Source organism: Myotis nattereri (assembly GCF_964212035.1).
Source record: "Myotis nattereri genome assembly, chromosome: 16".
Classification (NCBI taxonomy): domain Eukaryota; kingdom Metazoa; phylum Chordata; class Mammalia; order Chiroptera; family Vespertilionidae; genus Myotis; species Myotis nattereri.
Window position 1 is genome coordinate 43,768,099 of NC_138091.1, and position 15,378 is coordinate 43,783,476.

Consider the following 15,378-nt stretch of genomic DNA (forward strand, 5'->3'; position numbering starts at 1 on the left):
GGCCAGGCTGAAGGACATCACCCCCAAGTGCACAAATTTTGTGCACCGGGCCTCTAGTAAATACAATAAAAAAGTAAGTGGGTTCTATTTTTTATTGTTGACACTATTACAGATGTCCATAACACCTCCTCACCCTCCTTTAGCCTCTTTGGGTTCTGTTTTGATCTGCAAGTCTTCCCATGTTCCTCCTCTTTTGTAGTGAGTGAATATACTCAGCCTGCCTCTCCTGTCTGACTGGGAGCTCCCTGAGGATGGGCTCTGTATATCCCCCATCAGACTGTGGGGCAAGAGCTGGGTCGGCCTGGGGATTCCCAGAGACCAAGGAGTGTACCCCCTATCTGACTGTATCTCCTCTTCCTCATCAGAAAGGAATCTTCCTGAGATGGGAACTATGTTTTCACCACTAAAGAAGGTCTCCCCTGGGGGATGGGGCAGGAATTGTTTCTCCCCATCCAACTGAGGGTTCCTGAGGCAAATTTATGAGGTTGTCCCCACTTGGACTCAGAACTCTGGCCTTTCAGTGTCTCCAAGCCTGGGCTGTGAGCTCCCTCTTGGAGGGAAAACTTGCATCTCATGCATTTTGACTTCCCCTGGTGCAGGGCCGAGCAGAGTCAGTGTCTAGTGTGTGTTTCCTGAATAAATAGATGAACGAATGGTGTCTTCATGCTGATGCTTCACTTCACTTACCACTAATGTGCCCCCCTCCCTGTGTATCTTCAAACTTACCAGACCCTGGCTGAGAAAGACATTGAAGAAAAGGCTTAAGTGGGTTACCCACACTAGATTCTGCTCCTGGCCCTGTGACCTTGAACACACAGCTATGACCTTGGACAAGTTCCAGCCGTGATGCATGATTGTCTAATGTATGTTTGCTGACTAAATAAATAAATAAATGGATGGATGGATGAATTCCCTGAGCTTATGGTGTCCCAAACCCTGGGTCCCTTTGTGGGGCAAGTTCTCTGTTCCATGAAGTAATATGACAAAGGATCCTGCCATTGGCAGAGAACTGCAGTTCTGTGACTTAAGGTCCGATGAATCCCAGATTCAAATCCTGATTCAGTAATTTATTCCACAAGCACTTCTTAAACATCTACTATAGGCCAAGAACTGTAAAGGATCACGAAAACAGAGAACGCTCATGAGGACAGGATTTATGTCTATTTTGTTCACTTGCACATTCCAAGTGCCTATAATAGTGTGTGGTGTGTAGTAGGTGCTCAATAATATTTGTTGAATAAATGGTAAAATAATTCCATAAATCTGCAATTTTAAATATGAGGAATATTGGGATGTTTTGAAAACATATAATAGAAAAACATGACCTCTTTTTTAAAAAGGCTTCCCTGAGTAAATGATTAAAGGAGTTAATATACGGAGAGCTCCTAGAACAATGCCTGGAAGAGAGTAAGGGCTTAATATACCTGTTGAATAAATGAATGAATGAATGAATGAATGAATGAATGAATGAATGAATATTTAAGGCAAGACCTGAAGAATGAGAAACTTTTATATTAGTGTGTGGTAGCTGCCATAACAAAATATCACAGATCGGGTGGCTTAAACGTCAGAAATTTATTTTCTCACAATTCTGGAGGCTAAAAGTCTAAGATCAAGGTGCCATCAGGGCTGGTTTCTGACGAGACTTCTCCTCCTGGCTTGTAGGCAGCGCATCCTCACTGTGTCTTTACCCAGTCTTCTCTGTGTGAGTGCAGAGAGAGCTCCTGTGTCTCTTCCTCTTCTTAAATGGACACCAGTCCTCTGGGGTCAGGGTCCCATCCTTATGACCTCCCTTAACCTTTATTACCTCCTTATAGGCCCTATCTCCAAATACAGTTACTTGGGGGTCCGGGCTTTAGCATTTGAATCTGGGGCGGGGGCGGGGAGGAGGGGGCGGGGGAGGTGTACAATTCAGTTCATAGCAGTTCCAGGCAGAGAAACTGCATGTGCAGAAGCACTGATACAGGAAGGGTCATGCCTTGGAAGAACTAAGAACTCAGGAGGATTTGATCTTAAAGAGAGAGGAATGGCTGGAGAGATAAGTAAGGCTGAATAAGGAGTTTTATAATAAGACCATTCTAAGGAGTTTGAATTTTTTTCCTGTGTGTAATATGAGCCACTACAGGGTTTTAAGGGGAGAGAAACAGACCAGATTTTTTATTTAAAGTCATCACTCTGGTCGCAGTGTGGAGAATGCATGGGAGGAGGCAAGAGTGGAACCAGGGAGGCAAGTGAAGAGGTGTAGGAAACCATGTGACTCAGAGCAGAGTGTGGCAGTGGAGAGGGAGAGAATAGATTCCAGACGGGCTAACCCGGCAGAGCTGACAGAGCGTGAGACCGCCTGGGTGTGCAGGGCCAGGAGAGGAGAGCTGGCAAGGAAAGTCCCGGGCTTCTGGTAAGAGTGCTCATGTTCTTCGTTCTCTGCTTCAGTTCCTTATCTATAGCACGGGCAGCAAAGGGTTGTTGGGAGGATTGGGGGTTATATGTGTAAAGCACTTAGAACAATTGCTATCATTGGCATTATTATTGTTATTGCTTTACAGTAATGAGAACTGTAGACATTTTCTGCTTTTGTACTCATCAGTTATTCATTGATTTGATCAATTTAAAAAATAATAATAAGGGAAAGGGCGTAGGGGGAGGTTGAAGAGGGTAAAGAAGGTCAAATAGATGGTGACAGAAGGAGACTAAACTTTAGGTGATGAGCACACAACGCAATATACAGATGCTGTATTCTAATACTCTACCTTTGAAACTTATGTGATCTTATTAGCCAATATCATCCCAATAAACTTAAATGTTTTTAAAGAGTGATTTATTTCTGAGTGTGTAAAGTTATAGTGGTTTTTATTTCATTCTTTTTCTTATCCATATATTCTAATTTTTCTAAATAGACGTGTATAATAAAAATACCATAAAAGTCACGTTTTCAAATAAAAAAGAAAAGAACAATAATTTCTGCCCTGAACCCAGCAGTCTCTGGCTTTGTAAGTCATCGCCTACAGGGCTGCTTGCTGCCTGGAGCCTATTCAATCTTCTGTCATTTTCTCTCTCTGTGACCTTTGGGAAAATCAACCGCTCAGAGAGAGCCTCGATTTCCCCATCTGTAAAGTGGGGCAGGTATCCCTGTTATGGAGACAAGTCTACATTCTGCAAGGCACTGGGCGGGACTGAGTGGGGCGGCAGCGAGCTGTCCAAGGGAGGTCATGGGTACTAGGCCTGGCGCGGCGTGACACTTCCCCTCCGCAACACCAGAGGGCGATGTCGCGAGCTGCGGCACCACCCGCCCACAGGGCGGCGCTCCGTCCCTCCCGCGTCTGTCTCCTCCACGTGGGGACGCAGGATGGCGGCGGCAGTGGCGGTGGGTGTGCGTGGATGGGGGCGGGGGCGCGCGACGGGCGCAGGAGCCCGGGGTCCGCGAGGCGGGAGGGAAGCGGGAGTGGGGGGGACCCTGCCCTCCCCGGCGCGTGGCTGACGCCCGCTGCGCTTGTTGGCGCAGGACGAGGCGGCGGCGCGCGACGTGCAGCGGCTGCTAGTGCAGTTCCAGGATGAGGGCGGGCAGCTGCTGGGCTCCCCGTTCGACGTGCCCGTGGACATCACCCCGGACAAACTGCAGCTCATCTGCAACGCGCTGCTGGCCCAGGTGAGCGGTAGGCGGCGCCTCCCGGGGCGCGCCCGCTGGGGATCAAAAGACCTAAGATCGGGGGCTCAGGGGCCCCCACCCATCGCCCACTGTGCGTGATGCACCCCGGCGCGAGCCCATGGGGTGCCACCCACCCGGGGGAGGGACAGAAAGATACATGGGCGTGAGAGCGACTACGTGCCGACCAGACCTTCGCGGTCCACTGGCGGAGAGAGACTGGAAGGCATCGGGCGCATCGCCACACCCCCTCATTAATGCTCCCCATTTTACAGGGTAGCCCGGAGGCATTGTGACTCGCACGATGCTACGTGGTCGATGGTAGTTTGGAATTGGGCTCCAAAGGTGTCAGACTCGAAGCCCGTGCTCCTTTAACGTCCAAGCCAGTGTTTTCAAAGTGTTGCCCTCCGTTGGGGTGGGAGGAGCTTAAAAATGTAGGATTTGGACCCCACTCCAGACTTACTACACCTGACTTGGGGGTGAAGCAGAGCCTGCATTTCCCAGCAGCTTTTTGGATGCTTCTTACACATTATACAGCGAGGTGGGTGGTTTGGAAAGCACTGCAGGATGGTGTATACTAATCCTGCACTGAGTGTGCTCCTTAAAGAACACTAAAGAGTCCGAATTAGTCACTAGCAACAGGATGTTGGGCTAGTTCCGTAGTTGCTCGGAGCCTCAGGTTTTTTTTTTTTTCTTTTCCATCTTTCAAGTGGGAATATGAATGCCTGCCTCCCAGAGTTGTTGTGGGATGCAGATAAAGGATTTTAAAGTGCTGTGTAAGCCTCACACAGTAGTTCTTCAAGGATTAAGAAGGTCTAACGCAGTGGGGGACGATGGGGGCCTAACTCTAGCAGGGTGGCTGGAAAGAAGGAAGTGTCACCTCCCACAGCTCCGTGGGGAGCCTCCCTGGTGCAGGGGGCCCCTGCCCGCGTTTGATAGGAGCATTGCCCTCTGCCTTGCCCTCCAGGAGGATCCCCTGCCACTGGCTTTCTATGTCCACGATGCTGAGATCGTGTCCTCACTGGGGAGGACGCTGGAGTCCCAGGCGGTGGAGACGGAGAAGGTCCTCGACATCATTTACCAGCCACAGGCTATCTTCAAGGTCCGCGCTGTGACCCGCTGCACCAGCTCCTTGGAGGGCCACAGCGAGGCGGTCATTTCTGTGGCCTTCAGCCCCACCGGAAAGTAAGGACAGCTGCCGAGTTATGGAGGGGCGTGTCGGGGTGCAGCGTCTGGGTGGGGTGAGGAGGGTGCCCCCAAGTGATGATCAGTGTGGCCTCAGGCGGCCTATCATAGACCCACGCTCTGGGCTCAGGTTCCACGTAGGGTTCTCAAGGGAGGTTTGGTCCACAAAGACCAACGACACCTGCCTTGGGAGGGGCCTTCCTGGACTTGATCTCAGGAGCGTTGAGCTGCACGCTCAGCTCTGCCCCTTCTAGCTGCCTGACCTGGGTAGGTCCCTTAACCTTTCTGGGTTCATTCTTCATCATCTGGGGAACTGGGTTTCTTTGCGTCTCACGGTCCTGCGAGGACAGTGAGAAACTTTAAATCCGGTTATAGCTGTGGCCGTTCCTTTTAGGAGGGAAGAGAAGCGAAATGACCTGTTGGGGTCTCCTCCCAGTTGGCATCAGGGTTACGTTTCTCCTTTTCACGGGAGAGAAAAGCCCAGTCCCACACTCTAGTCCCAGAAGACAGTTGCACGGGCAGCAGAAATGGGCAGTGCTTCGGGGTGGGCCCTGCCCCTGGGCCCCACTGCAGAGGTCAGGCCGCCTCTCTCTTCTCCAGGTACCTGGCCAGCGGCTCTGGAGACACCACTGTGCGCTTCTGGGACCTCAGCACCGAGACACCGCATTTCACGTGCCCGGGTCAGTATGCAGTTGGCCGTTTAGGGGTCTGACGGGGGCGGGTGACCCGCTCCAGCTCTTTAGTTCCGGAGGAGGCAGACTCCAGCTCCTTCATGTCCATTTAGTGATGACCTGTTCCTGAGCAGAGGCTGCACCCCTGAGCCTAGCCAGCCTCGTAAAAACAAGCAGACTAGATCCGTGGTCGGCAAACTGCGGCTCGCGAGCCACATGCAGCTCTTTGGCCCCTTGAGGGTGGCTCTTCCTAAGCCTTAGGAGTACCCTAATGAAGTTAATAGCAATGTACCTACCTATATAGTTTAAGTTTAAAAAATGTGGCTCTCAAAAAAAGAAATTTCAATCGTTGTACTGTTGTTATTTGGCTCTGTTGATTAATGAGTGTGCCGACCACTGGACTAGACCAAAGAATAAGTGAGGGGTTGTGGGAAGGGGCTGACGGGCTAGTAGCAAGGAGGACCTGGCTTAAATCCAGCCTCTGCCATAGCGGTTCTCAAACTTAAATGCTCATCAGAATCACCTAAGTTAGGGGTTCTCAACCTGTAGGTCGCGACCCCTTTGGCGGTCGAACGACCCTTTCACAGGGGTCGCCTAAAACCATCCTGCATATCAGATATTTACATGACGATTCATAACAGTAGCAACATTACAGTTATGCAACGAAAATAATTTTATGGTTGGGTCACAACATGAGGAACTGTATTTAAAGGGCCAGAAGGTTGAGAACCACTGACCTAAGTGGTGCTGATGATGCTAGTCTGGGGACCACTTACTGGCTGGGCAAAGACCTTGTGTGTGTGGAGAGCATACGCCCTTTTTAAGCTTCTGTTTTCTCTTCTGGAAAAGGGGGGTGATAATTCTTGCTTTGCCTCATACCTTAGTGCTATTGTGAGAATTTCAAGGGATGACACGTATGAAAACACTTTATACCATGTGTCATGTAAGGAATTATTGGAAAGCGGCAGTGTTATCTGTACAGCAAGACGCATGGTTCTGGCACTTGGGGTGTATTTTCCTGCTGCCTAGGAAACCTTATCTCTCCTTTTGTTCGATTGTTCATTTATTCAGCAACTAGTTTAGGAGTTCCTGCTATGTGCCAGGCATTGCTAGGAACTGGGGATAAGAGCAGATGTCCCTTCTTTCTCCCTTCCCTTCTTTCTCAGGACACAGACACTGGGTCCTCAGCATATCCTGGTCCCCCGACGGCAAGAAGCTGGCCTCAGGCTGCAAGAATGGCCAGGTAGATGGTGGTCCGGGTAACTAGGCAGGGACTCAGGGGCTGCCTTCCTGGAGCTGGGTCACAGTTGGGTTCTGGGTCTTCAGGGAGGTGGGTGGGTGGGGCAGGGGAACCTTAGGGAGGCTTATTATGTGAGCTTCTGTCTTTCAGATTCTCCTGTGGGACCCAAACACAGGGAAGCAGGTGGGCAGGACCCTCGCCGGCCATAGCAAGTGGATCACGGGCCTGAGCTGGGAGCCGCTCCATGTGTAAGTGGTACTGACAGGGCTGGGGTCATGAGGAACAAGGGCCTCAAAGCTCTCCCCCTGCGCACTTGACGCAGAGAGGGCTGTTCATCACAGGGCCTGAGAGCCGCCTGCAGGTGCCGCTGAATCTTGGGGTCGAGCAGCTGTGCAGACATTGCCCTGACCCTTGAATTGGGAATGGGGAGGCGCCATGGGAAGGCCGGCGTTGCCAGGTCAGAAGTGAGGTCACATCTCCCTTCCCTCCAGGAACCCCGAGTGCCGCTACGTGGCCAGCAGCTCCAAGGACGGCAGCGTGCGGGTCTGGGACACGACCTCGGGCCGCTGTGAGCGCATCCTCACCGGGCACACCCAGTCGGTCACCTGCCTTCGGTGGGGAGGAGACGGGCTTCTCTACTCTGCCTCGCAGGACCGCACCATCAAAGTCTGGAGGGCTCACGACGTAAGAGCTGGGAGGGTTCGGAAGCCAGTCCGGGCCCTGAATCTCAGGCCGCGGGAAGCCAGTGCCGGGGGGACATGGTCCAGTGTCTCCTGAGCATGCTCTGAGAGCCAGGTCGAGGAGACCCTTGGGGAACACGGGGTCCTGTGGTTGGTGCTGCGCTATAAGGGAGGCTCCAGTGTCCGCTAGCGTAGGCAGGCTCTGGAAATTCCTGCGGTGAGAAGCCTATTGAGCCTGCCTTATTCCAACCTTACTTGACCAGAGCCTTTTCACTCTGACATACTGACTTCCTTCCATGAAACATATTTTCAGAAACATTGATCTGGGCTAGTGCTCTCTTTTTACAAATGAGGAGAGACTTGAGGCCATAAGGGTGGTTTGATGAAGATCACAGTGAATGAGGGTCCTGACTTTGAGTCCCCTGGGACTAATCTGGAGGTGCAGTTTCCCGAGGGTAGAGAGTGGTATGTGCGTCTGACCTATCTCCTTCTCCCCTAGGGTGTGCTCTGCCGGACGCTGCAAGGCCACGGCCACTGGGTGAATACCATGGCCCTCAGCACGGACTATGCCCTGCGCACAGGGGCCTTTGAGCCAGCTGAGGCCTCGATTAACCCCCAAGACCTCCAGGGGTCCTGTGAGTGAGCGGGAGAAGGAGGGGAGAGAGCTGCTTGGTAAAGAGCCAGTTCTCTAGCTTACTGTGTGAGAGTTGAACCTAGGCGGGGGGTGTTTGCTGTTTATGTTGGATTTCTAATCAGCCTTACGCCTTACCTTCTCTCCCCTCCGGTACGTGGACACAGTGCAGGAGTTAAAGGAGAGGGCCCTGAGCCGGTATAACCTTGTGCGGGTGAGTATGTGCCAGCCGCTGGCATGTGCACCTCTGTGCTTGTCTGTCTTAGCCCCTGCAGCGCTCGGCCCCTCTGCCTCTAGCCCCACCTCAGAAAGTACTTTTTCTGGAAAGTTGTTCTTGAAAATCCTAGTTTATACTTCTAAGGTCTTCATGTGCTAGGGATCACTTTATTTTGTTTTGTTTTATTTGTTTCTCTATTCATTGCATTCCCAAGATGGCTCTCTTTTTTATTTTGTTTAGTTTAAGTAACACATTCACATGGCCAGAAGTTCAAAGAACACAAAAAGACAGATAGTGAAAAATCTCTCGTCTCTGTTGCACATTGATCCGTGCCTTTTAGAAGCATGTAGTGCCACCAGAATCTCGTTTCTCCTTCCAGACTTCATGTATACACACGTGCATGTATATACGTACCCTGTACACAGTACGTGTTGTTTCCATCAACAACAGACCACACTGCGATGGTCCCATAACATATGCGATGGTGGTCCCATAACATTATAGTGAAGCTGAAAAACTGTCGCCTAGTGATGTCACTGTCCCCACGTCCTCTCGCCGTGCATTGCTCGTGTGTTTGTGGTGATGCTGGTGTAAGCAAACCTATTGCGCTGCCGGTCGTATAGAAGTACAGCATGTACAGTGTGGACAGTACATAGTACTTGATAGTGATAATAAACAGCTGTTACTGGTTTACGTATTTACTGTATTATTGTTCTTAGAGTGTATTCTTTATACTTATAAGAAAAAGTTGCTTCAAACTGGGCCATGTTCCAGCAGCAGCCGCATTCGTATGTCTCATGTTTACCTTGTCTCTTGATTGCATCATTTTCTCTTGTGCTTGAGTTAATCTCGCGTTTTGTACAGTAACATGCTATACAGCAAGCATGTCAAACTCAAAGGCTAACACGGGCCAGATAAACAAGGTTTATGTGGGTCGCAGAAAAACAAAGCTTCAATTTTCATAGAAACATTAGATTATTTCGATAGAGACATGTTAAATACAAAGGGCTGAAATAAACAAGTAATCGTTGATATAAAATAATAGGACATTTTAATAAAAAATTAATGTTTTTTCTTGAACATTAACTTACCAGACACCGAATAACTGCACAAGTTAATTAGCGTAACACAAATAAACCTATTTTTCTAGTTCTCCGAAAGCAAAATATTTCCTGTTGCACACACCAGATAAGTCAGTCCAAGACTAATGACGTGGCCGTCGGATGCTAAAATATTTGCTGCTAGTATCAGTGGGGAGAAAAGGTGCACCTGCACGTAAGGCTAATCAGTCATTAGCGAACGTTGTAGTTCGTTAATAATTATATATAACAGGATATTGTAAAAATTTTTATTAAAAGGTTTCTTACCGTTATATTGCCTGGGCCGCAGAAATATTCATTGTGGGTGGGCCGCGAGTTTGACAGGCTTGCGGTACAGGCGCCTTGCCTGGCAGCAATAGGCTGCACCCTATAGCCTAGGTGTGTGGTAGGCTATACCATCCAGGTCTGTGTCAGTGCACCCTGTGAAGTTCAAGCAATGGCAAGATTCCCTAACGACACATTTCTCAGAACATGTCCCCATCATTAAACAGCACAAACGCTTAATTCTTCCCCCTTTTTTAAAAAAAATAAAAATGTTTTTTATTGATTTCAGAGAGGAAGGGAGAGGGAGAGAGAGATAGAAACATCAATGATGAGAGGGAATCATTGATCAGCTGCCTCCTGCACGCCCCCTACTGGGGATCAAGCCCGCAACCCGGGCATGTACCCTTGGCTGGAATTGAACCCAGGACCCTTCAGTCCACAGGCCGACGCTCTATCCACTGAGCCAAACCAGCTAGGGCATTTCTTCCCCTTTTTTAACACACCACTCTGTACCTGGCTTTTTCATGGAATTACATATCTTAGAAATTGTCCTATGTTCGTAAAGTTCTTTCTGGGGTTTGGGGGAAGTCTCTCCTATAAGTTGGCAGCTGGCCCCAGCCTCACTGCTCTGGGTCCCGGCCGCTGTGCTGGTGTTGAGTAATCAGAAGCGTGTTTGTTGCCGAGGTCGCAGTCTCCTGTCTGAGACCATGTTTACCACTATCTTTCTGCCTCCCCTAGGGCCAGGGCCCAGAGAGGCTGGTGTCTGGCTCAGACGACTTCACCTTATTCCTGTGGTCCCCAGCAGAGGACAAGAAGCCCCTCGCACGGATGACGGGACACCAGGCCCTCATCAACCAGGTGCTCTTCTCCCCTGACTCCCGCGTGGTCGCCAGCGCCTCCTTCGACAAGTCCATCAAGCTGTGGGACGGCAGGACGGGCAAGTGAGTGGAGATGTGGGAGGGAGAAGGCCACCGTGGCTCCGGAGGACCTGGTTCTGCCACTGGCTGGTTGTGTGTCGAGTGTCTGGATTTCCTGAGCCTGTTTCCTCCTCTTTAATAAGAAGACACCTGACCCGTGAGCCTTGTTACAGGTTTGAATGAGATGGTCTATTTAGCAGCAGCGTTAAGTAGGCACTGAAAACGCTAGTTCATCCCACATCTAAGGAGAGAAATGATCTTAACACTGGCCTTTCTCAAAGTGTGGTCCAGAGACTAGTGGCAGCAGTAACATCTGGGAATTTGATAGAAATTCAGAATCTCGGGATCTTATCGATCAGAATTTTAAATTAATTTTCCAATTATATTTGGCATACAGTATGAGATTCGTTTCAGGTGTACAGCACTGTGATTAGACATTTAGATACCTTACGAGGTAACCACCCAGTACGTCTCGTACCCACCTGGCACCATACGTGGTTATTACAGTATTATTGACTATGTTCCCGTTACTGTACTTTACATCCCCATGACTGTTTTGTAAATCAATTTGTTCTCTATCTGAGTTTGTTTTGTTTATTCATTTATTTTGTTTTTTATTTTATTTTTTTAAAATATATTTTATTGATTTTTTATAGAGAGGAAGGGAGAGAGACAAAGAGTTAGAAACATCGATGAGAGAGAAGCATCGATCAGCTGCCTCCTGCACATCTCCCACTGGGGATGTGCCCGCAACCCAGGTACATGCCCTTGACCGGAATCGAACCCGGGACCTTAAAGTCTGCAGGCCGATGCTCTATCCACTGAGCCAAACCGGTTTCGGCTATTTTGTTTTTTAGATCCCACATATAAGTGAAATCATATGGTATTTGTCTCTCTCTGACTTATTTCACTTAGCATAATACCCTCTAGGTCCATCCATGTTGTCACAAATGTCGAGATTCCATTCTTTTTTTATGGCTGAGTAATATTCCACCGTGTGTGTGTGTGTGTGTGTGTGTGTGTGTGTGTGTCCCATTTTCTAACCTGTTTTCTATCAATGGATGTTTAAGTTGTTTCCCATATCTTGGTTATTGTAAATAATGCTGCAGTGAGCATGGAGATGCATATATCTTTTATAATTAGTGTTTTGGATTTCTTGGGATAAAAACCCAGAAGTAGAAATACTGGGTCATATGGCAGTTTTATTTGTAGTTGTTTGAAGAACCTTCATACTGTTTTCTGTAGAGGCTGAACCAATTTACATTCCCACCAACAGTGCATGAGAGTTCCCTTTTCTCCACATCCTCACCACACTTGTTTGTTGATTTATTGATGATTGCCACAGCATCTGCATTTTAATAAGGCCACCAAGTGATTCTGCTTGTCCCTAAGTCTGAGAAGCACCGTGTAATGAGGCACAGTGCCCTTGGGGTTAATTAGTTTGGAGGAGAGGAAAGGGCATGGGCAGGAAGGAGCAAAGAAACCCTTGGCACCTGTGTGTCAGTTGTGTATTTTTACACAGCAACCCTTTGAAATAGGCCATTCAGTGCCTTTTTAAGGTAGGAAACTGAGTTTCAGAGATGCCTAATAACTTGTCCCAATAGACACAGTTAGTCTGAAAGTTCCAGGTGGGCCTGGCCCAGTTTCACTCCGTGCCACCTGTCAGCAAGCAACTGTCATATTGGGGGGGTGTCAGGCAGATGGGCTAAGCAGATGGCGGCATTGGATTCTAAGGCATGCAAAGTCGAGTGGGTATGGAGGCCTGGCAAGAGGCACCTTAGAAGCAGCTCATTTGGAGAAGTTTTAAAAACACATAATGGGCAGTAATGATTAAATTGGCCTGGGGTGGGGCCAGGCAGTGGGACTTTGTAAAAGTTCCCAGGTAATTCTAACATGCCGCCAAGGTTGAAAACTATGGCTGTGGGCATCCAGGACCCTTCAGGCGTACTTGGTGATCTAATCTCCATCATCATCTTCTACCCTTGGCCCAGGTACCTGGCTTCCCTGCGTGGCCATGTGGCTGCTGTGTACCAGATTGCGTGGTCAGCCGACAGCCGGCTCCTGGTCAGTGGCAGCAGTGACAGCACATTGAAGGTGTGGGACGTGAAGGCCCAGAAGCTGGCCACAGATCTGCCAGGCCATGCGGATGAGGTACAGCCCACCCTGTGGGTGTGGAACGGAAGCCTGGCCCTCCTCCTCCACCCTCCTCACTGGCCCGCTTTCCTTCCTCCTCCTCGGTTTAGGTATATGCTGTCGACTGGAGTCCAGATGGCCAGAGAGTGGCAAGTGGTGGGAAGGACAAATGCCTCCGGATGTGAGTTGGGGGAAGTGGTGATGGGTGTGCTGGGCTTTGCTGTCACTCTGTGACTTTCCCTTCTGGTGTAAAATTTGGAGGGTTTGCCAGGTTCCCAGGACGGGGCATTGCAGGGATTATGGGAGACCCTGACTGTTTTGAGGCTGCTCTGTGGAGGGCGTAGGGGGGTGGGGGGTGGAGGGTGGGGGCGTCCAGGGTCGCTCCAGCATGAGGCAATAGTTCTTTGTGAGCACTGGACTTGGGAGTCTTCAGACCTAGCTCAAATCCTGGTTCTCCCTTCAATGTGCAGTCTTGAGAGCTTGGCTGACCTGTCTCTTGGGGGTTATCAAACTTGAGCAGACAGGAAGATCAAAGGTAGGCGGTGAGCACACCTTGGAACCAGAAGCTTCGTGTGCTTGTGAAGGACCATCACTGTCACTGGACAGCTTGCTGGGCACCCCAGGGACCGGGTCTGGTCTGAGGCCTTAGTGAGGCAGGCGGCGGATGCCCAGCCTGAGTAAGGCTGAGACGGTAGCCAGGCTCTGGATGGCTGAGGGGAAACCACAGGTCCTCCCTGTGGCGGGCTCCTGGGATTACATGGCAGCCTCCCTTTCCTGCGGTCACTCCCCATCTGTCCCCTCCCCTCTCCACAGATGGAGGAGATGACCCCCACCTGGACTTGGCCTGTGCCAGCTGCCTGCCCTGACAGAGACCAAAGGCCGGGTGGTGACCCGGAGAACAAGTGTGGCCTGCTGTCCTTGCACAGACCCTAGAGCAGATCGGAGGTCACAGGTGGTTACTGCAGAGCTCAGCCCTTGGCCGTCACTCTGTACCTTCCTGGTACCATCAGGGGTGACAGGAGGCCAGGCAATGACTGGACCCCTGCTGCTTCCCCTGCCTCCTTTCCCTGCTGTCAGCTCCGTTCAGAGTCAGACCCCAGATTCTGTGACCAAATAAATAACTTATATTTTGTGTGTTTGGGTTAGAATCCTTTGTCTAGAACAGGGGTCCTCAAACTACGGCCTGCGGGCCACATGCAAATACAAATACTGTATTTGTTCCCGTTTTGTTTTTTTACTTCAAAATAAGATATATGCAGTGTGCATAGGAATTTGTTCATAGTTCTTTTTTAAACTATAGTCCGGCCCTCCAACGGTCTGAGGGACAGTGAACTGGCCCCCTATTTAAAAAGTTTGAGGACCCCTGGTCTAGAATCCCTGGGCTCAACCAACGTCTGTGCTAAGTCCGTTTGTCTAGCCTCCTCTGCACTGGGCCAGGGAGTCACCTTTCCTCTCTCCCCGCCCCCTTGTGCCTGTAAGGGAGAGGCCGGCTGAGGCTGGGGAGGCTGGCTGAAACCCGTGATCGTGACCAGAGTTTAAGCCAAGGCTGAGCTGTCTGATGTGTATGCATGAGCCACATGTGGCTATTTCCATTAACTAGCATCCCTGCGGTTAGAGATGCTGTTCTCAGTCGCTCCAGCTCCAGGCTGCTGAGTGTATTGGACAGCACTGTCGTCATCACGGAGTTCTGCTGGCCAGTGCTGCTCTGTGGGGCGCCTCCCTCAGCCCCTCACCAGCACACTTGTCGAGGCCTTGCCGTCCCCGAGCACTGTGCCCGGCTCTCAGGATACAGACAGGTGACGGCTGTCCCGGAGGGTTCTCTCGTGGGGTATGCAGTGGTGAGAGCTCCGGCAGAAGTGGGCGAAGTGTGTTAGGGGAGGATGGTTCTGTCCCCTGAGGACTTCAGGTATGAAGGGACCCCACAGACTCTTGACCAAGACCTGGCCCTCCATGCATCCTGCCTCCCCTTTCTCCTGTTCCAGCGCTACGGCAGATTGCTGAGGTTGAATTCTAAACCATCCTTGTATGTACTGCTCAAGGCCACAGCATTTCTAATCTCGTGTTCCCTTACCTGCCCCACCCTCTTCTGTGCTTCTATATATCCCTCATAGTAGCCCTGCAGCTGGTCTCGTGTGTGTGTGTGTGTGTGTGTGTGTGTGTGTTTTAATCCTAACCCAAGGATATTTTCTCCATTGATTTTTTTACCCCCTAGGGGCTGGGGGAGGGTTGCGGGGGGGCGGTGCGGGAGAGAAACATCGATTGGTTGTTTCCCGCACGTGCCTGACCAGGGCTGGGGAATCAAGCCTGCAACTGAGGTATGTGCCCTTGACCGGGAATTGAACCCAAGTCCCTTTGGTCCACAGGCCAACAGTCTAACCACTGGGAAAAACGGGCCAGGGCACGTCCCCGTATTTTTTTTTATAAGGAAACAGCCCAGGAAGCTTAAATGGCTTGCCCATGCCCTCACATCCAAGAAGAGCCAGAATTAAATCTGGCACTGCCCCAAAGATTGTGTAATTTGCACCATGTCCCTCCAGAGCTCGTCTGATGCTGATGGTGTGCAGACTGCCGCCACCTCTGCCCAACGTTGCTGTTTTTCCTGGCGTGTGCTTTAGTCTGGGTGCCGGTCTCTTCGACCCGTGGGGAAGAAAGAGGGCGGTGCTGGCAGGCCGGGCAGGGGGAGGTGGTGGCTGTGCCCAG

General features: G+C 50.5%; 1 protein-coding gene across 1 annotated transcript; it reads left to right on the plus strand.

The window, feature by feature from the left end:
* The first annotated feature begins 3,325 nt into the window (after window positions 1-3,325).
* NLE1 (notchless homolog 1) lies at window positions 3,326-14,657 on the plus strand. The gene is made up of 13 exons (XM_081108856.1): window positions 3,326-3,367; window positions 3,500-3,643; window positions 4,608-4,825; window positions 5,426-5,505; window positions 6,663-6,739; window positions 6,887-6,984; window positions 7,228-7,420; window positions 7,916-8,051; window positions 8,215-8,261; window positions 10,367-10,569; window positions 12,537-12,696; window positions 12,789-12,859; window positions 13,492-14,657. The coding sequence occupies exons 1-13, from the start codon at window positions 3,344-3,346 to the stop codon at window positions 13,502-13,504; spliced, it is 1,464 nt and encodes a 487-aa protein (XP_080964982.1). The 5' UTR covers window positions 3,326-3,343; the 3' UTR covers window positions 13,505-14,657.
* Window positions 14,658-15,378: the final 721 nt, after the last annotated feature.

Bases quoted from the DNA above. Each gene is read 5' to 3' on its own strand.
- NLE1 (XM_081108856.1), top strand. From the start codon at position 3,344: ATGGCGGCGGCAGTGGCGGTGGGT. The intron at 4,826-5,425 runs GTAAGGACAGCT...TCTCTTCTCCAG, and splicing joins GCCTTCAGCCCCACCGGAAA to GTACCTGGCCAGCGGCTCTG. The intron at 8,262-10,366 runs GTGAGTATGTGC...TGCCTCCCCTAG, and splicing joins GCCGGTATAACCTTGTGCGG to GGCCAGGGCCCAGAGAGGCT.